Source organism: Pristis pectinata, chromosome 12, assembly GCF_009764475.1.
Source record: "Pristis pectinata isolate sPriPec2 chromosome 12, sPriPec2.1.pri, whole genome shotgun sequence".
NCBI lineage: Eukaryota > Metazoa > Chordata > Chondrichthyes > Rhinopristiformes > Pristidae > Pristis > Pristis pectinata.
In genome coordinates this window covers 27,839,094-27,861,369 of record NC_067416.1, presented here as the reverse complement: position 1 = coordinate 27,861,369, position 22,276 = coordinate 27,839,094, and the positions used below count along the sequence as shown (strand labels likewise).

The 22,276-nt window shown below is 38.5% G+C and overlaps 1 protein-coding gene across 2 annotated transcripts in view; it reads right to left on the bottom strand.

Annotated features, from left to right (window-relative positions):
• LOC127577001 (inositol polyphosphate-5-phosphatase A) overlaps positions 1-22,276 on the bottom strand; it is a 426,171-nt gene that overhangs the window by 95,851 nt on the left and 308,044 nt on the right. For both annotated transcript variants that reach the window (XM_052027852.1, XM_052027851.1), the window contains exons 7-8: positions 19,456-19,508; positions 15,733-15,852 (exon numbers count right to left, since the gene is read on the bottom strand). In XM_052027852.1, coding sequence (XP_051883812.1) covers positions 15,733-15,852; positions 19,456-19,508 — 173 coding nt within the window. The remainder of the gene's footprint in view (positions 1-15,732; positions 15,853-19,455; positions 19,509-22,276) is intronic.

Below are 22,276 nucleotides of genomic sequence, written 5' to 3'. Positions count from 1 at the left end.
GATTGAGGGATAAATATCGGCCAGAAACTCAGCTACAGCGCATTTGATTTGGAGATAGTTTTAAGCCTTCAACTTCTTGACTCTGAGGCAACATGACTATCAATTGATCCAAAGCTGACTACAAATTTGTCACCTTGCCTTAATGAATGAGCAAACATTAATCCACCTCTATTAACACCAGTGTGCTTCAACAACATGGACTCCGCTGACCTGCCAACAGCACCAAGAGCTGAGTTGCAGTTCACATGAAACAGGCACAGGAGTCATTAGAGCATTCATCCTAAATGGAAATTGTACACCTACACTAAAAACATTAAGCAATATCTCAGATGAATTTCAAAGATGTAAACTCATTTTAGAAGATGATTATAAAGTCACTTTTGCAATTTATATCATATTAATTCTTGGATTAGACCTCATGTTTTCTAATAGTTCCCAGGTACTCACCTCCATATCAAATAAGAAATTCTACAAAACCACTGGAAGTAACAGAGGGACTGCAATGTACTACAAATAAACATGTTCTATAAAACCTCAAAATTGTTTTTCTTATTGTTACGTAAGAATGGCCTTCAGATGGTTTGGAATGCATGATCAGAACGAAAATCTTGTTGTCTTACCTACATAGATAAGCTGCAATTTTAACTGAATGTAATCAGAAACTGACAATGCTGGAAATCTGAATTAAAAATAGAAAAGAACTGGAAATATTCCACGTGTCATTTGGAAGCAGAATCAGGGTTAACATTGCAGGTAAACTCGGTTTTTTTCTCTCTATAGTAGCTACCTGACAAGCTAAGTATTTCTAGCTTTTTGTTTTTACTTCACAGACTGAAACTGTGAAGCAGTTTATGTTGAAATCATTATGAAACATTGACACTACTATAATTTAGAAAGAACGAACCACCAGATATTCCACAGAGGCTTTCAAATAACAATGAATCTTTTGCAATCTCACTTAGGCTTTTCCTTAAAAACGGATGTTTCTTCACTTTCCCTTTTGCTGGCAGCAGGCAGTACAATGGAAATCTATGACCAATAGCCAGTACTTAGCTTAGGTCTCACTAGATGATAAACACGTTAATTTGTGATTGACAGGAATGATGTACATAGCACATAGTTAATCATCAATCCTTTGTTTTTAGTGCCAGTTTGGCAAATACCATCAGCACAAAAAATTCAATTGATTGAGCTGCTCCAGCTTTAATAGATAGCACAGCCGCTGAATCTTACTCTCACATTTCATCATCCAGAACACTTCTTTCCTTTACAAGAAGGATTATTATTAGGGGCATGTATTATCTGGTGTAGTGCATCTTTTCTACTTCCAACAAATTTGTTGCCCAATTATGCAGTATTTGGATTGCAACCCTATGAACAGCTCGGCTGTTGCTACATTACTATTCTCGATGCTGAAGCAAAGCCCAGATTCACTACAGCATTCTCAACTTTTCACCTTGAATCTTACAAGCTATGATTGAACATGAAACTATTAACCCTGGACTTCTGCTCGTATTTGCCATATGAAATTAGACTAAAACAGTGTTTGATGCCAGTGGTTTTGTGCCACTATATTAACAAGCCATGACTTCAATTATTAGTTCGGATATAAATCCACCATGCACTGAGGCCAGTACAGTTTTACTGTGCTTTCATTCCATAAATCACTAGGTTCATCTAAACACAGGTGGAAATAAAATATATTCATTAGAATCAGTTTGTCATTTTGTGTAGTGCATCAAAATCAGACTAAAGCATGTTTAACATTGGGAAGATTTATAAATCCAGTAACAAACAGAGTAATGATTATTGAAACACAGATAACTAACATTGAAAAGGAGCTTTGGACACTCCAGTGGAAGTAAAAGGAGATTGGAGGAACAAATCTCAATAAACAATCCAGGATCCAATTCTTCATCCTAAGGTTGGCTTAAATGTTTTGCTCATGGTTTCCATCTGTTTGAATATTCAAAATGCATTTTCTCCCCACTCAACTGATATATTCCACATTAGAAATAATCTGGAAACATGTTAATCCAGGAAGGGCTTCACTTTATGCATGCATTTTGTGATGCATGAACAGTGGAGTGCAAGTATTTATTTCCAATTAATAGAGCCATTTCAAATTCAGCTAAATGATTAACACATCTTTCAACTCACTTCCACACTGTGCTTAATTTACAGCAGCATGAGGAAAAGGCAGCATAAAATCTAACATTTTGATGAGACTGTATTTTCCAATCTCAGGCCCAGACTCCAAATCCCATCAATTGCTATTTTGAATAGTTTTTGCATCACTCTGAAAGAATTAAAGAAACCCCTTTCTTTCCCATGCCAAGAACAACAAGGCAAGGTGATAACTAAAACTGTGCTCAGACATCAATCTCTCTTTTTTTCTGATTTGCCCTAACAATCACCTCACATTCCTCCAAGGAGTACAATTTGGCTAATGGCAAAAACTAGAACATTGGTGGAAGCCAGTTGCTTATACACCTTTTAACTGGTATGCAGTGCAAGATGTATCAAAAACAAGGGCAACACTCAGATATGGTAAGGGGTGTGAGTAAGATTTTGCTTCAGATTTTGCTTCAGATTTTGCAAAACTCTAAGGCGAAATGGGCATGTACTTCAAACATTGACAGGAGAAGAAAAATCTGAAGAACACGAGAAATCAAACCTAAATATTTTACCTTTCTCACTCAGAATGGAATGGATTTATCATGTATTCATAGATTTTTTTCCCTGTTTCACATTCTAGTTTTAATGCAATAAGGCTGTAATGTTTGCTGACTCATGTGATAAATTGCAACAATTATTTAATCATTAGTGGGATAATGTATATGTTTTATCTCCTGCTTTCCATCGTATTTATAATTTTTCACACTGTATGGTGTGTAACATCTGAGAGCTTCAGTCATGCATGTTATAAAAACAGGCACTATAAAATAGTACATCATCCAGCCAAGGCTTCAGTGCAAAACGAAACAAAACAAAATGCATAAATTTTCCATTTTACTTATTTTTCCATTTAGTTTGAAAACAATACTCAATTTCCATGTATTTCTTGTGAACGAAGGTAACCCAGGAAGATGTGAATAATTTCTACCATTTTAACAAACTACAACAAATATAATGATAGTGTTGCCATTAAAAGAGAGAATTTAAACTTTATGAACATTTGCCAGCATCTCTAATCCAATAAGAAAATTATATTTCTGGTTATAGATGGTCACAAAATAACACCGCTAAATACAATCTTGGCAACAATTTGGGCAAATGTTACGTTTCCCTCAAGAACTTCAAGCTTCCCTCAAGCATTGCAATTCTATTCATTTTGGGATATAATCTTTGCCTTTAGTTCAGTCTTTTAATAGGGCAGTTGGCTGTTATCTTTTAAATAACTAAAAATGCACTCACAGAGAATGGATTTTCTGTGGTGTTCTCAGTGCTGCTTGTGTTGCTGCCAGGGACCTTTGTAAATTGGCCGTTGGGACTAACGAAGTCCAAGATTGTTTTAAGAGGGTTTTCAAATAAATGAAATCAAATAACATCACGTCACTCCTGGCCAATCAAGTGTGATGTTTACTGCATAGTAAGACAATACTTAATTGTTGATAGCTGCCAGTTGATCGGACCATCAAGCAGCTGTGGCCTGCATAATCTAACAGCTAATGCCAACTGAAACAATCTACTTGGCAAAGGGGAAACTTAGCAAAGGCTAATAGTTACAAGTTTACATATGAACATTTAACCTGTTGGCTCCTGAGAAATTTCTTCCTCTGCTGAGTGAACTAATGCCTAATACAGACTTCCTAATTATATATAGGAGTATCACAGCTGTAAAAGAGAAAAAAAATATTTTGTCAGTAAATCACCCTTCTTGGGTCACATAAAATGATCAGATTTTATTTTCACTTTTACAGCTATAATACTGGTCCAGTGTCAATCTCATTTTTTAGAAACACATTGATTCCTGTCACAGGTTGAAAGGGTAATGGAAAATCTTGACAACTGCAATGTTGATGGCATGCAAGAAGTTTGCAGAAGTAAATGGAATATAACAAATCAAATAACTTGGGGAGGTTCACCAATGGGAAAAACCTGTACAATCACTTATTACCAATGTTGCAAAAGGTGTGAATTTTTTTTTCAACTCCTTATCCAACCTTTGCATAGAACAAAGATATTCCCCCAAAGGTTGGAAGAGTCCCAAATACATGGGTTTGGGCTGTGATATCCTAATTTCTATTGGATACGAGGTCATAACTGGAAACTGTCCATTTCTCATACTAACCGATGCTAACCAAGCAATGTTACTTGAAGAAGCTATGATGCAAAACTGGTGCAAAAGATTGAAATTTCACCCGGGTGCATTTAGGGGAAACCTTACTGGAGTTGGTCCCACGGAACACCCTTGAGGCAGCAGGGTTGGCGGAGTTATATCACGAGGGCTCGATCTTCAGACAGTTTGTCTAAATTAGAGAAATGCTTCATTTCCTAATAATAGCACCCTTGATCATGTTCAAAATTTATCAAAAAAATCATCTTGATGACCTTCCAAAATTAACCAATTTGCATTTTAAGCGCATCACCCAGCTTTGCTACAGCGATGATGCAATCCAATGAAGTTACTAAAGTAATAATTTAGCGTTTTATCAGAGTAAATCATGGAATTTTTCTTCTGTCTAAAACTCTTCATGATTTTGAACATGATGCTTAGTAGTCATAGCATGAAATATATGACTAGAAATTGGATTCAGCCTTTTTCAGTGTGCTAACAGGTGCAGTGTGCACCACTTTTGCCCAGTCAGATGATCTACAAAAGGAGTGCAAACCTCATATCATTTCTCTTCCACGGGAGTTAATCTGCAGATCCTCACAGCTCCAGACCAGAATTTCGAACCCTACTTTGTCCAAAGTTATTACCAGTAATGAAGAAAATGGCTTATTTTTGATCGGAATATTTCTAATTATTTACTTCCCATGATTATTTACTCAACATTGGTATACAATTAACCACAGTTATTTAAATTGTGAATCTAAAATAAGTTTAATTAGATCAGTTTACAACACTTCCTTGATATCCAACGATCAATTGCAAGGAAAAACTGTACAATTGAAATGAGAGTAATGGTGAATGGAAATGTATCACTTGTCATTTGAAATATAACAGTCACTTATGCCTGTGGTTTCTCATTAAATTAATACAATGTTATTTAACATGATAATTTCATTCATTCCTGCTGTCCTGTTGAATGCCTGTTGAATTTTTCTGGATTTTCAAAATTTTTTATGCATTTGCTGGTTACTGAAGGTGAGGATTTCTCATTATTCTTAATGACTGTAGTTACTGGGTGGTGGTGTTTAGGGTGGGGTTTTGTGGATGGGTGTGTTGGGGGTGGGGGATAGTGAGGAATGTGGCAAGGCTAGATAGCCAATCCAAAATATGCCAGTGGGAAGCTGGATCTTTAAGGCTGCCTGTGTCTTTGCCTAGAAACTGAGTAGCTTTTCTTCCCTTATTCAGCTACCAGTTCTGGGAAAAGCCAAAAGGGAAACATTTAGATTGGAGGGTCTTTGAAATGTGGTGACAGTTGACTGATGAGCATCCATAAAATGACAAAGAATTGTTGTGTGTAGCCTGTGCATCACATAGCCTCTCCCTGGGAAACTAATTGCTTTGAATTGTTAATGGTAACATTATTTTTCTGGCAATCATTTCTTTAGAATACGCAAAATGAGCATGAAACAGCTCTTTTGACTATACATAAAAGTTAAATGTCCCAATGTTGATCAAATTAACTTCAGCTATGTGACAATGGACTATATATGTGAGACAATAATGGCAGGGACAAAGAGATGCTTTATGCCAAGATTTCACAGTTGTAATGTAAAAATGTTGCAGTTGAACTAGGCCAGAGAACATTCAAAAGGCAAACAGAGGAGTACTGTCACTTTTTAGAAATCTAGCTACACGGACCTGAATACACAGGACAATTTCAGGAAGTTTCAATGGTTGGCATATCGAAGGAAGTAAGCATCCTGGATTGGACTGCAACTAGGATTATGATACAGAACAAAATAAGATACAGGTAAATTACAGAACATTATTTTGCTAAATCACATTTTCTAAGTTTATAATCATTATCATTAGTCACGTGTTTTAAAAGGGTTTTAAAATATTTGAAAATTTAGTTGAACCAAAATGCAGAAATTCAACAATAATTTATGTTTGGCATTTTAGGTGTGCAGTCAGTCAAGCAGACAGTTACACCAAACACAGGACTAAATTGCTGCCTTCAAAACTGTTTATGTATACACTAATAGTGAGAAGCACTTTGGTGTTAAAACGCTGTTCTTACGCAAGTTTAAAGGCTCAAGGAAAGACAATCACTCCCTTTTGAATGGAGTTAAAGCTGGCCCCTGTTCATGCAGATAAGTGATTCAAAAGCCCAGCTTGAAACTTCTCTTGTGCGATTATCTGACACCACATAGCTACTGTAGCCCTGCTGGAAATGTAGATCTACACTGCTTTTCAGAGAGATTAAAGTTGAAAAAGAGGTTTACACCATAGATGCTCTCACTTTCTCTTTCCTACTGTCGGCAGGAGTAATGATGAACAATGGCCAAAGATGGTTCCCAAAACCTTCTGAATGGCTACACTGTTGGTGGCAGCATTCATTCAAACTCAGCCCAGTGTATTGTCCCCTCTATCAGTGGATCAGAATAGAGTTTGCTGGTGGCTGCCAAAAGGTTAGCTGCACTGATGAAAGGAGTTTCCCATTATTCACTGCTCTACAGAGCTTTCCTATTATGTCTCCCTGCCACTGTTCATGATGGAGGTCCGGATCTGTGGCTGGACGATCAGTCAGAATAATTGATTTGTGCAAATGAAGCCCACAATAGTTGCACAACATAAAATCTACTCTCTTCTAAGACAAATGAATTTGCCAGTTCTGGTGCTGTCACATACTAATGATATACATTATAAACTTCTGGCCCAAAAGTGAAAAATTCAACAAACTTCCCAGTACATTGTGGGAGGTCCCAACTAGGGAGCCATTTTTTAAAAGAAGACAGTATCACGTTATAAATCTGTCAAGTAATCTTTTAGATTTATTTAACAATTTTACCAAAATCACTTGGAAATACTTCCAGCCATGGTCCTGAAACTGTTACACATACTCTCAGGAAACAAGAGGAATGTCCTTCTTCCTCAATCATTACTTAATGACTGGAGGCTTCTATACAACTTGCATCACAGTTTCACAATGGTTCGTCATCTACACAACACCAAAGACAAATGTTGTGATTTCAGAGCTTTGCAAACTGGGATCAGGACAACCGACGCGCCACTGATCACTGAGAGGAGACAATGTACAGCTGACTTGTTAAACTGGAAAGCTAAAACTGAACAAGAGGCTGTCTTCCAAATTGGCTATAAATTCCCATTGATGGAAAACAGATGATTATCTGGTCAGCTCATTATTTTTCATTGAATATCTTATGAGCAGTCTGCAGCGACAAGCCCATCGTGAAATGCATAGGTAGGCTTTTACTTTTTCTATTATGGACTTGGTTTCCATGCCACATTATGAGACCTATGTAATATTTTCAGAACTGCTTCAGTTATTGTGTTACTTAATCAGTGTTTACATGAAAAGTTTTCTATTTTTTGTTTTGTAAATGGAAGGCCTCACTCAATGTGAGAAATGTTTAGGTAAATGAATCCAACAGCATTTTTTATCTCCTGTGAAAGTAATCATTACTGTTCCTTCCAAGGTAATATTTCTCACCAGGTGGATAGAGAGCAGGCAGGTGGTTAAAAAGGAATGGCTCCAGTTCTGTTGTCATCAACTGCTGATCTTAATACTGTTGGCTTTGATGTGAATGCCCAGAAAGAAAGAAAGGCTTATGAGTTAATTCTGGTCAAAGACTGTTTAAGCCATGTCCTAAATCTGTCACTGTTGTCCTCCCTGATACCTGGCCCACCAACAGGAAAGGTTCTCCAAGATAAGTGTGTTCCCACAAAGTCTTCAAGGAAAATCTGGTCTTGAGGTCTCCCAGGCTCCTCCTTAAGTAACAGTTTGTCATTGTGCTGGTGAGTGGTGCCTAGCTGCTCTCCATCTCACCAACCAGTTGCTGCTCCCCACTTGTTTTACCATGTAGAATACAGCCTAGACTTAAAGTGACCCAGCCTGAAACTTAAGCCAATGGGTTATTTGGTACTCACCCTGCAAATCCCTTCACCTATCCCCTATTAGCCTGCGTAAATCTTGTGCCAGTGTAGACCAATTTCATTTGCATGTCAAAACATGGGGATAACACGGAAGCATTAAACATAAAGACCAAATTCAATGTGCATGTTATCAGAATGTTGTGACAACTTTTCAGTTCATCTTCAATCCATAAATCAATTAAGACCATGACCATTAAGAGCATTTACACATCACATCAATTGATGAATGTTTGTGTTGTGTTTTGTGTCTGTAATTTTTTTGTACATTGATGTCTTGGTTGAGAGTGCTCACTGTGATGTGCAAAGGAAAGCACTCGATCAGAAATACACTGCAACATTTTGAATCACTGGCCTTTCTGTTTTCATGCGACTCCGATCCAGTTTAAACACAATAAGGTGCAAATCAAATACTAATAAGATGCAAGTTAAACACTAATCAAGCACCTGTTATAAAAGGAAATCTGAAATAAAAACAGAAAGTGCTGAAAATACTCTGCAACTGCGGGAAGAGAAGCCAAGCCAACATTTCAGGTTGAATTATTTCTAGCATCTTCCGTGTAAAGGCTCTGTTCTATATTCAAGGGCTTGACAACCTCCATAACCCAACTCTTAACTTCTGAACAAAAGCTGGATAGAAGTAATAAGAATTACATTCACTGAATAGTTGCAATGTTATTGGGTCATCCAGCACAGAAACAGGATCTTTGGCCTACCATGTCCATGCCAGTCATCATATACCCACCTATACCAGTCCCATTTACCAGCACTTGCTCCATAGCCTTCTATGCATTGGCAATTAAAATGCTCATCCAGATATTTTTTGAATGTTGTGTTATTCATTTAATTACTATCATTGCAGGACAGTCTTGCTGCTTTCTGTTCTACCATTCCATTTAAAATAAACATTGATGGAATGGTAAACAATTGTGGAAAACTAATTCAATAATTTGAAGATTGATGTCAAATAAGGCTGCGTCATTGCCCCAACAAATCTCTTCAATGTTTCTTGCTCTAATTTTGCATCTCACCTCACTGCCAGCTAAACAAGGACTTGGTGCTTCTTGGTGAGTTCTGGTGATGAAGAATTCTGCCAAATGACTTTGACAATCTGCTTAGGAAACCAACCTACAGGATCCACCTGCATGACATTCCAGGCTGACCACTGCCTAATGGACTTGTGGTCAAAGGAGGTTTCCTGAAGGACTTTTTCCATGAAGGACAGGTAGTGCATACAGACTGACACAGAAGGATTTACATTTCCTCAATATGTCTGTCTGTGTGGATGACACTGAACCATCCTCTTTCTCAAGGCTGTGGATCACAGAGCCCTCTCTGTGAACCCTTTGAAAGAAATAATGTGAGCACATCTCATCCTGCTCCACAGAGTAGACTCTGGAACAGAAGATGATTTTGGAGGATTCCAAAGCAAAGAGCGAGGCTTGCTGGCTCCTCACTTTTTGGAGTTTCTTCCTTGAGTGCAGAAGCAGAAGATTCTGCAAGTTCATATGAAGCTGACCTCATTCCTTCTGACCCTCTTGCTTTCTTTACTTCTTTGAGGACAAACACCTTTTCATGTTCTCCTTGGTAGCTTCCCACCAGTGCATGGGGGAAATCAAAGAGGTGATTCACGGTTCTCCAACATCAGTAGTCTCTCTTTAGTTCCTTGATGTTCTCTGGGGTCAGCAGCTTTATGTTCAACTTCAACATCTCCCTGCCTGCCTGCCTTCTGATCTTCCTGTTGGTGACAGTCAGCCCGAAGGTGGCAGTGGTCAGAGAAGAACACTGGCGTGACACCGGTGGATTTGACCATGACTGCCTTCGACACAAAGGGTAAGTCTATTCAGAATGGGGCTGAGCCATCCAGATGAATTGTTGCTCTGCTCCACCTGCAGGGTTGCTGAATGCGTGGCACAACGTTGCATCATTAACTGTTTCCAACAGGAGTCTGGAGGTACTGTCCAGTTTGGGATCCTCTGGTCACTTTTCCAAGCCCATGGACCCTGAAGCTGACAGAGGTGGATTGCACAGCTGGGTGAGTTTCAGGCAGGAATCCAGAAGCCTTTCTGTTTATAGTATGATTTTAGTTCTGCAGCCTGTGTTTATGTTAAGCAGCAGTTTCCCTCCCTGAAATCAACCTGATTAATATGCTTGGCTTTCATCCAGGCAGGGAGCACTCCAGAGCAGGCCGCACACACTGGCAAGGGCTGCTATTGATTGGATGAGGCCAGTCCCTCACTGTGTGGTCAGTCCAGTCCCTGATCCAGGGGTGGGGCATAGTGGCTGTGAGGATCCAATCCCAGTGGAAAAGGTAAGCCTGGGTGTTTGGAAAGGAGGCACTCCAGCTCAACCTGGACCACAACAGTATAGTAAAGACCCGTAACTTTGGTCCAAAGCTATCCTCATCTCTCTTGAGTTAACAGGTATACTGAGGCTTGGGATACTTGGCAGGCGAGGGTTAAGCCTGTAAAACAGGTTAAATCTAAGGCTTAAAACATATATGCTGCCTTTTTGATAGAGTTTGACAACCTACTGCTGTCCTGCCATTGTTAAATTCTGTAGCCAGTTGGTTAAGGTCAGATATAACTAGTTAAACATTTTAATATCTCAATCCTATCCTGCCGATATTTGGGGACAAACCTTTTTACAAATCATCTTTTTAAGATATCTTTTATTAGTCACATGTACACCGAAACACACAGTGAAATGCATCTTTGCGTAGAGTGTCAGCCCACAAATGTCGCCACACTTCCGGCGCCGACACAGAATGTCCACAACTTCCTAACCCGTATGTCTTTGGAATGTGGGAGGAAACCAGAGCTTGCATGATGTGTTACCTAAATACTGAAGTTGTGCACAGGAAACAGCAAAAAAAGCCGATTTCTGAGTGGATCCAAGTGATAACCAATCACTTGCCCCAGTTAATGGTTTAAGATAAATAAAGAGTGCTTTTGTAACTGGGTTCAATTACAATATTGAATCCAACCCTGCACATGGGCTATTGTCCTTTAAGAGTGAGTTAAGATTCAAAATCAGTTTGATACAAACGGAGCCCAAGTTTACCCATATTGCTTAACATTCAGAGTCCTCTATAATCCATTGGAGAATAGCTTGCTCTTCATTAATAAGTATCAACAGGGTAAATGTAGACAATTATTTCAGCGTGAAATTGAGTCCTTTGAAGCTGCAAGTAGGAGCAGGAAAGGTAAGTTGGGAAGATAAACAGAATGAAGAAAGAAAAAGATAAAAATATGAACGAAAAAATAAATGCAAAACAAAAGACGATTTGGCACTGTTACTTCTGCCAGGCAGTAATGTCCACTTGTACACTTCACCACAATCCTAATGCCAACCCTGGCTGGTGAAGCACCCAATGGAATGATCAAATCTGAGTATGAAGACTTCGAGACTTGACTGTAATTTGCAGTAACATAATTCAAATTTGTCTGATACAGTATCTCAGAATCTAAGGTAGAGCCTGTAGACAGTGATTGGCCAGTTTGAAATTAAATGTGGTAGATTAATCACAGGGGTACCGTAATCAGTACAGAGTCAAGGTTGCACAATGTGAGAGGAAGTCCAGTACTTCAGCAGTAGAGCCTGGTCCTGCTGAGATTCTCCTGCAGTACGTTAGAAAATCACCTTTCTGAATCTAGGACAGGCCAGACCCGCTGCAGGATCAGAGACATCTATTTAAAAATCTTGGATTGTGGATTCAGAAGCAAGGGAGAGATTTTCTTCTGATTATTTTACATTAATTTGTTTTGATTAATTTATTTACAGCCTTTTCTGCTGTCAAAGGCTGTCACAGCATTCTGGGTCTATACGTTCTGATGCCCAGTCCAGTCATTGCTGAGACCCCACTGCCCAACACAAGGCTGGAGATGGCTAGCAAGACTAAGTGAGTGCAGGTAGGCAGGGACTACAGCTCTGGGCAGAGTGTTGGGGAGTTGTGTCTGTTCTAGCAAGATCCAGCCCAATGAGAAACAAATACCTCTCTAAGAAACTGCATGAAACACCATACAAACATGTGAATTAGGAGGGCAAGTAGACCACTTAGTTCCTCAACCTTATTCCGACACTCAATAAACTCATGGGTGAGGTGACTGTAACCTCAACTATACATTTGCTACCATCCCCAGCTTCCTTTCACCTCTTTGCTTATAAAGACTGAAGCCCTGATATCCATGAGGAGGCAGAGGAGACTGTTTAAAATTGGGCAAAGACTATGTTTGAATAGGTTAGCTAAGTTTACTGGCAGGGCCAGCTAACAACTTTTAAATGTTATTTCTCACCCAAAGGCTGGCTGGCAGCCAAGTGGGAAATCCAATAATAGGATTCCACAAATGTAGCACCCATGGAATAGTCCCTCAGCATTTTTTTTAATTTCAAAAATAAATTTTACTCATCAAATATATACAGAAAATAAAGAGCAATCAGTCCAGATGAAGGGTCTCAACCCGAAATGTTGACTGTCCATTTCGCTCCACAGATGCTGCCTGACCTGCTGAGTTCCTCCAGCACCTTGTTGGAAATGTCAGTAAATGGGAAGAGGGTGCCAGCTGCCTGTCACACCTTGGCTAAGTAGATGGAGCACTGATATCAAAAGAGTGGGTGTGATGAGGACACCGAAGACTTAGTTTATGTCAACCAGGAGAACTATAGGAAGCACCTAACTCTGCAGATAAATTTAAATCAGGGACTCTTGATTAGCTTTGTAAAAGTTCCATTTCAATATGCCAATGAAATGCTCTGCCTTTCCATGTCAGGACACATACAACTCATCACCTACTGTTGTAGAAATGTTGGAAGGCATATACACAATTGGTTGGGTCATGTTTTTTTTAAGAGGTCAAACTGCAGCCCATATCCCCAACAACTACCAACCACAACCACTGTGGAGGGTTAGATCGTGAAGCCTGAGAAGAAAAGTAGAGCCCAACATGTAAAGGTTGTGAACAGAAGCAGCAGGGATAAAGAAAATAACTGGTATTGCTGGAAAAGAGAGTTATGTTACTAACTCTTATGGTCTCACGAAGTTCACAATGCACCCAAAATCAAGTATGCAAACACAATTTGCTTCACTATCTAAATTCAAATCTAAAGCAAATAAATTTCTTTCAGTACATTGCCTAAACACAAAGGTAGGAATAATTATCCATGATGTTATTTGCAAATACACAATATGCTTATTACAAATGCTTTAATACAGTAACCAATTACTTTACCAATACAAATGCCTCAGTTAAAATAGCAGAAAATAAATGTTAATGTAAGTTCATTAAATATGCAAAAAAATTAACAACAGTAATCCCTAATCCCTAACAGTAATTCATTAATTTCTAAAGTTAAGAATATAAGGAGCGTATAATTTAGAAAATAATAAAATATGGCTCCGAGGAAGGTAATTTTATCAAAGCATTTTATAGAACTTGACCAATCTAAACTTAAAGTGGATGAGAGACTAATGGATATAAGGCAGCATTTTTAAAACTTAGCCTTTTTAGGCTAGGCATGGCAAAAATAGCTTTAGCCAACATTCAGGTTTGAATGCATCTGATCTGTTAATTTTACCCCAGTCCATAATTCATCATTGCTTTATGATTGCAGCACTATTGTTCTGTTAAAGTTCAGTATATTTCCCACTTGAATTCAGTTCTATATAGTCTCAATTCCTCAGCAAGAAATGCTTCAAACTGTTTGTGAAATTGCAGATGAATAGAATAACCTGCACTATTGCTGCTTGAACCAACAAGCACCTGTTTCCTACTATTAGGAAACAAGATGATATTGGGAAAGGGGCATGAGGGGCAGTGGAGAAGTGGGGGGCAGTGGAGGAGAGGGCAGTGATACTAAATGGGCCCCAAGAATTTGTGCAGGACTGGCAATGCCCAGTTACCCACTGCACACCATTTCCATGCAGACTATTATATGCAACCAGTGTAAATAGTGCAGAAGTACAAGTAGGTGACGCAACATTTATAGGTTTGCCTTATCACACAATTAACACCACTGCATGCCTAACACCCACAATTCACAGCCTGCAAACTTTGCCAGCTATTCAAGCATGTCTGGCACATCATCCAAACAATTAGTGTGCATTCAGAGACATACCACTGACTCTGCTGCAGGAGAGTGTGGTGCCCAACCAAACACACAATATTGTATACACAGTCACAATTGCATCATCTTGCCTCCAAGGAGGAGATGGAGTTCACCATCATTGGTGTAGCTAGTGCCAAGGTTGTGGCATGTGCTGGAACTGAAACCAAAGAAGCTTACAGTATCCTAATAACTACCTTCCTTCCTGCATCCAATTTCCCTCACCATTCAATTTAACACTCATAGCCACATGCTCAGATACAGATGCTCTGTGTAATTTAAAGGCAGGATTGCAATAGTGAGACACTGGGCAAGGCTGTCTGCAGCCAGGGGTCAAGGATAGTGCAGAAGCCTTCTCCCAAAGGGGAGAGGTCATGCTCAAGCTCTGGTTCAGGTGATTAAGCTGAGGATAACTGTGTGCACTCTGCACCTTCTCTCTCCAATGCTGCATTCTGAAGGGAATGCCTAGAAACATATACGTGTCTGGGAGAAAAATTAATTGTGCAGAAGTTCTGAAGTCACCAAGAAGGTATCTGTTATATCGTTCCCTGCAGATTATAGCAATTTCAAAAAAAAAATTAGAGAACAGCAAATACAACAGGCAGTTGAAGCCAATCACAAATCAACCTGCAATTAATTGGTGATTCCTTTAAATAGTGCTGGTGAGCATCCTTCTCCCAACTGAATATGTTCAACTGTGTTTGGTTAAGTGAAAGGGTGAGGTGGAGCATTGAACTCCAAAATGAAAACAAGTCAACATTGCACCTTGACTGACATTATAGTCTTCTGACTCCAGAATAAGTCTGATGGGATTTGCATATATTAATGTTCTCATGATATGGTGTTCAGTGTGCCTTTGACTACAAATATGTGCTTGCACATTGGATATCATTTGGAAACACAGACAGCAAAAACAGTGGAACCCAGCCTCTCTTCAAAATAAGAGTTTGTGAACAGTTTTACATGAAGATATTTCACCGATTGTTATCTCCCAATTGGTAATTTGTTCACTGTATATTCATTGCACTTTAAGAATCAAATCCAGACAAAGGGACAATATCATAAAAAATCTGTTGCAAACTTTTTTTTATTTTGAAGAGAGAAAGATGGATACATCATTTCAAACCAACAATGTGTACCTAAGTAGTGCAATGACACATTTCAATGTAATTTTCATCATTGTGTGATGTGTTTGTCAGCAGAGGAAGGAACATACAGCAAAAATATTTTAGAAATGAAGTACCTCTTTAGTATGAATAACTTATTCCAGCCACCAATGCAAACCACAAAATTAAAATAAAATGTTGATGGTGCCGGCCACCAAATCCAAACGAAGTATTTCCCAGAAGAGGAACATGGTTTCAGCATACAAAATATAAAGTAGATATATTGCTTACCTATCTAGCACATAAGTGAGAGCTTTCTGTCGGGTTCCTGAGTAGACAGATGGGCTTGTTTCCCAAGCAATTAAATTGGAAGCATCATGGAAAAGATGAATGTTCACCAAGTCAAAGGCACTGTCAAGAAAATAACCATCACACAAGTGAATCATCATGCAAGTGCTCTTATGATCATGACAGAATTTATAAAATTGTACTCTTCCATATCAAACTGCCATAATCAGAGCCTTATAAAAACATTTTGTATCTCAGATCATGCCCTCTGTGGATACCGGGATTAATTACTCTAGTGAATAAAATTAAATTGTGTCAATAATAATGCTTGGCTATCTTGCTTGACAATATTCATATTTGCTTACTAAGCATTCTGTCGTTTTAATGGGGAATTGCTTTTAAACAATACATTGTAAGTAAACTCTGATATCTATCACCTCGCAGATGGAACCTCATTATACCTGTCAGCCCACACCTTATATATTGAATGTTATTGCCATCTAATCCATGAAAAGTAAATAATGCACCCTTATGTACATACTTTGGAGAGTAGCTTCACAAAAGAATGACACACTCATAAAAATGTACCATTTCATACATTAGTTTATTAAGTGTTATTAAAAATCTGTAAAATTGAACTTCATTATTTTAAGTGTTTTATAGCCTGCATTCAGAAGCACTCTCAGATTTATGAGGAGAACTGAGGTTACAGTTTTACACGAAAATATAAAATAAGAAAAGAAAATCATTTTTACTTGTTCAGAAAAGGCTATTCATTAAGTAGTATTCATTACCTAAGAGAATTCCTTTAATTCTGCTTTCAGTATGACTACAATTTAACATTATAGTAACTCCACAGCAGTGAAATATTAGCCAGGATGCTAAAGCTAACTGGTGAGAAATAGAGGTATTTAGATCTCCCTACCAATGGAAAGCGTTCACTAACAATTATAGCTACAGGTTACATTCTACCACACACAGGTTGATGCAATGAGCTTTTTTTTTTGCAGCCCACAAGTAAAACAGAGGCATAACTATATCTTCATACAAATGAAGTCAGGTGCAATAAAATAATCAGGCCATGAAAGTACTTGTTGGGTTCCTTTCTGTGGTAAATATGCACCAGGGAAGATGACACGATACTCTAATTAACATCTTTTGGAACTTAATTGAATCATATGTGACAACAATGACCCAGCAGAGCTCTCATGAAGTCCCATTTGATACATGCACCATAGTGTGTGGTCATTTAGGTTGGAAGGTCTCAAGTCTCTGACCTGCATGGAGTTAATCGATCTCAATTGAACTAATGGTGCGAGATTATAAATGGCCTTGATTTTACTGCATTGGCACTGGGGAGGCAGAAAATGAACCTGTATCTCAGGACCCAGTGATTGACCAAATGCCCCTGCTGGAATATACATGTGTGCATATATTAGGTGAGGATCAGACTGGAGATCCATTACTAGGGTAACGTTTGACCTGTACAGCTACATGTATGTACATGGGTCACTGTGGTTACACTGTAGATCCATAATTCAAGTATTTAGGGAATCCAGTACTGTCCCTGCCCCATACCACCTTCTACCTATTCAGATCAATATACATTTTCAGCATGTCAAGGGTGGCTTGCTTTGCCATTTCTGGCTGCAATTTGAGTTAAACACATAATATGGGGATGGAGTCACGTGCAGGTTAGACCTGGTAGGGATTACAGGTTCATTTCCTTGTAGGATGTTAAGAAAACAGTTAGGTTCAGTTAGCGAACAGTTAGTGAACCAGTTTTACTGGTGCCTTCCCACAAATCCCCGATTATTAAAATTTTTTACAACACGTTGTGGTGGGATTTGAACTTTTGACTGTTAGTTGGATATCATGAATGCACACTTACTCTTAAAAATTATCCGTCATTTATTGACTTTATAACCTACGTTAACTTTGATGGGAGTTTGGCAGAGACCCTAGAGAAATGGGACAACAACATTCAGTTGTTTCTGTCAGCCTCCTATTGAAGTTACAACTGGAGGCTGTAACAACCTCTTGATAATTCAGGGCTGCTATCTTCAGGAGGGGAGGAGAGGAAAGAAAGGAAAAGAGGAGCCAACTTCAAAACTATGAAAAATCCATATATCCCCTTCACATGAGATATGTATTGAGTTTGTTACCATTTGTATTTAAAAGTCAACTCATGACCCATTGAAATTCCTACTAATCTAGATATTTGATATTAATTTTGCAGAAATGACCAAAAAACTGTAGACCATATATTAAATATTTATTCCCCAGAATTAAATAACAATCTCTAAGTGTATTCCTTTCAATTCAAGTTCATAGAAATCTGAGGTTTGATTGCTGGTCTGTGGGCATGCTGGACACTGCTGAGATAGTCCAGCCTAGAAAAGGACAACACTAACCACTTACCCCACTCCCAATCTTCATCCAATGACATATGTTGGGCATTAGCATGTGTGCACTGAGTGAGAGAAATGTTATGTTTGATAAACACTTGTGATGCAAAATTGAAGAAAAAGTATTTGGCTTTGGAAGCAAAACACGCAGGTTTAAGGAAGACAGGTGGAAAACTTGTGGGGAAAAGTTACAAATGAACAATAACGCCACATTTGTTCAGCCATCATTCTCTTCCATTTCTTTCATTATCTGTCAGTAGATGGTTGTTAAATATATGAACACTGGCTGAATTCTATTCCAATTATACTTGGCAACATCATCCAAAAAATTATGTGATATATTACAGACAGCTAGAAAAATGGTAGACAAGATACATTGAAGAAAGAAAACAATGGAGGCAAGGGAGTTCTTTTGGTTCAAAGTAGTCACAACAGGTGAGTGAGAGAGAGAGACAGAGAGAGAGTGAGAGTGGGAGGGAGGAAGAGGGGGAGGGGGAGAGAGAGAGAGGGGAGGGAGGGAGGGAGGGAGAGAGAGACAGAGAGAGAGAGACAGACAGACAGACAGAGAGGGAGGAAGGGATAGAGAGAGATAGAGAGAGAGAGAGAGAGAGAGAAAACATAGAAATTAAAAGTCTGGTAACCAGGTATCAGTATCAGGGAAAATACTAGAATTTCTAATAAAGGACACAGTAACAGGGCATTTGCAAAAACAAATCTCACACAAGAAACTAAAATGGAAATATTTCTATCAGCAGGTTAGGCAGCATCCTCGAAGAAAGAAATAAACAGTTTGGGCCAATGGTCCTTTGTGAGAACTCTCTCCACGGATGCCAGCTGACCTGCTGAGTGTTCTGGCATTTTCTGTTTTTGTTTCATATTTTTCATATCTGCCATGTTTTGCTTCACTCACATAAGAAAAGCAGGTTCGAGATTCTTAAGGGCTGCAGTGTGATTTGAATCTTGAAACTTTGGTGTGGCTCTTCTCTATGGATTACATTGGAAGAAAGTTTCATGCATAAATCCAGAAAAAAGAAACTTTGGAAGGGTTCTGCATTGAAAATAGTGTAATTGGATTAAGGTAAATCAAAAACTTAAATTGCAGTGTAAAAATCCCCAGAAATGTTATGTAAAATTTGGCCAAGGCCATTGGATCAATCACAAAATCAGTCTCAAGGACATATGGGATACCAAATGACAGTGGAATGACTGACAAAGGTCAGAATGTCAAATCATGACTTACTCTTATCTGCACTCACTCCACCATTAAATACATTTCAAATTAGTGCAAAAGTTAAAAATAAAAGCACTGGTAACGTACCAATCAGTGACACTCCATCGTGTTCTGATGAAGCCTTTTCTGGACCATTTACACTATTAACAAAAAAACAATGAAGGTGTCAATTTCACATTGCACATAAAACACAGCACAATTTTCACAGTGTGGAAACTGAGTCTGAACACTAAATACAAGCTTGTTCTCTTTCCAAAAAAATCCGGAGCTATCAGAGATTTTGTACACGCCATTTATAACACGAACACAGTGGAAGACTATCAAATTGCAGCGGAAAATTACTGAGCCAGAAAAGAAAAGGCACTTGATTTATTTCTGTGGCAATAATTTATCTTTGGTTATAAATCACTGTAATCACACGCAGTTCATTCCACTAGATGGAAGGAAAGTAACAGCTTGGCAAAGAAATTAATCACCCTACACTCGCTACACTTAGAGAAGATGCAACTGCAACATATCTCAACACAAACATTTACACAAAACTGACAAGAAAAGGGAAGACTCATTTTGTACTGTCAAAATATTGTGCATTATTTCAGAATTCTACCGGATCGAAGTTCAGCATAACCATGAAATTCACAGCACATTGGGCACCTGGCTTATCCTGGAGCAGTTAAAGGTCAAAATTCAAAATATTTACATGCACCATCGCTTCATTTTAGAGAAGCACACAAATTGAAGATGGGAGGCTTGAGATGTTTTTCCAATTGCAGCTAAGGGCTGAGGGACAAATCTGTTCAATGACGGCCATTTAGTGCCATCAATTGGATGCTGAAAGCATTTTCCTTTTCAAAAAACTCATGCTCATAGGATCACATGAACTTTTTCATCAGCTTGTTAGTAAATTATTCCACAAGTGTACCAAGTTTAGACATTACTTCTATATTTCAGTGGTTCATTTGTACGAATGCAAAGGTACAGTTAGTGCAATAGAATAATGGTACAAAGGTGAATTATCCAGTAGCCCAAAAAATCAGCATAACCCACAGATCAGCTCACCAGAAGATAGCGGTTCCCTTAACATATACTGGTGATCCTGTGATACATCATGTGGGTCATATTATTCTATCTTATGAGGGCTATAGGAACAGAGAAAATTAGAAGAATATTTGTATGTATTTGGATGTGGCAGGGAAGGTTAACAAAGTAGTTACGAAAGCATAGGGGATCCTGGGCTCTTCCTGCACAAGAAGTAGGTGAACATTCATAAAGCACTAGTTTGGTCACATCTGCATTACTCTGTCCAAGTCTGAGCAACACACTATAGTAAAGATGTGAAGGCCTAAGGGAAGGTACAGAAGAATGATTCCTGAGGTCAGTCTTTGGTTTCATGAATAGAATTATCCATTTTCGAATGGAAGTGGGGTAGTTTGAACAGTGTAGGTTAAGAGGGGATCTGACAGAGTAATTTATAATCATGTAATGTATTAGACAGAGAAAACTGTTACCATTGGCGGGGGCCAAGAATCTGATGCAAAGAACCAAGAAACCAAAAGTAACATGAGGAACATCTTTTTTATGCAGAGGTTGGTTGGAGTCTGGACTGTACTGCCAGGGCAAGTAGTGGAGGCAGATTCAAATGTGGTGTTGAAAAGGGAGCTGGATTTGTACTTGAAAAGAGAAAAATTAAAATGCAGGGCAATGGAGAAAGGGTGGGAGAGTTGGATTAGCCAAGCCGTTCTTGCACAAAGCCAGCACAGACTAGATGAGCTCCTTCCATGCTGCAAACTCTCTGTGATTCAGTGATACTGTTGAGCAGTGGTGTTTAATAGCTCTTTAGCATCGCCTCTCAGAAACTCTTGTGGGAATGCTGATGCTGCAAAAAGAATTTTAACTTCATCATTGCTTTCAAAATAAAATTGGTATCCTGAGCAGAATACTGCTCAGCTGTTCAAAGTGAGTATGGACTAGCCTTGTGCCATGACTGGTATAAACAAAGCAAAGGTTAAGAACATAAGAAATGATTGGTAGCATTCAATACAATCAGAGCTGAACTTTTACATCACCGTAACCCTTCATTTTCTCAATGCCCAAGAATCCATTAATCACAACCTTAAGCATACTGAACATCTCAGCATCCATAGCCCTATGCAGTAAAGAGTTCCAAAAATCTGTAACCTTTTCAGTAAAGAAATGTCTTGTCATCTCAGTCCCAAGTTATTGACTCCTTATTCAGAGGCCATGACTCCCACGGCCAGATTCTCCTGCCAGGGGAAACAGATTCAACATCTACCCAGCTAAGCCCTCTAAAAATCTTCTTTGTTTCAATGAGATCACATATTGTTCTTCTCCAAGGAATGTGAATCATTCTTTGTGATTCTTTCTCATCAGATGACCTTGTAGCACAAGATGTTTGTTTCACAAAGGTCTCTGTGGTTTAATTATTCCTTACTATAATTTTACCTCTTTCTGTCTCTCAGAGATTAGTGCTTATCTTTGTTTATCTCTTTCTTTTTACATATTTACAAAAGCTGTTAAAATCTGCTTTCAAATTTCTTACCAAGTATTCCATTTCATCCTCTTTATCGCCTTCTTTGTCATTCCTTTGCAAACCTTGCCCTTCAATCAAAAACTATTTTTAGATTTTCAAGTTAGTCATTTTTCTAATGGAGTTTTGATTTCTCAAAGGAATATCTATAGAGAATTATGAGTTATTTCTTTAAGTGTTTGCCATTGCTCATCAACCATTTTGTCCTTTAATCTAATTTCCCAATCCACTTCAGTCAACCTGCATCTCAGATCTCCACAGATGATTTTGTTTAAAGTTAAGACTCCAGATTTAGCCACTTTATTCTTAAACTTAATATGAAATCCTATCATATTATAATTATCCCTCACAGAATGATAT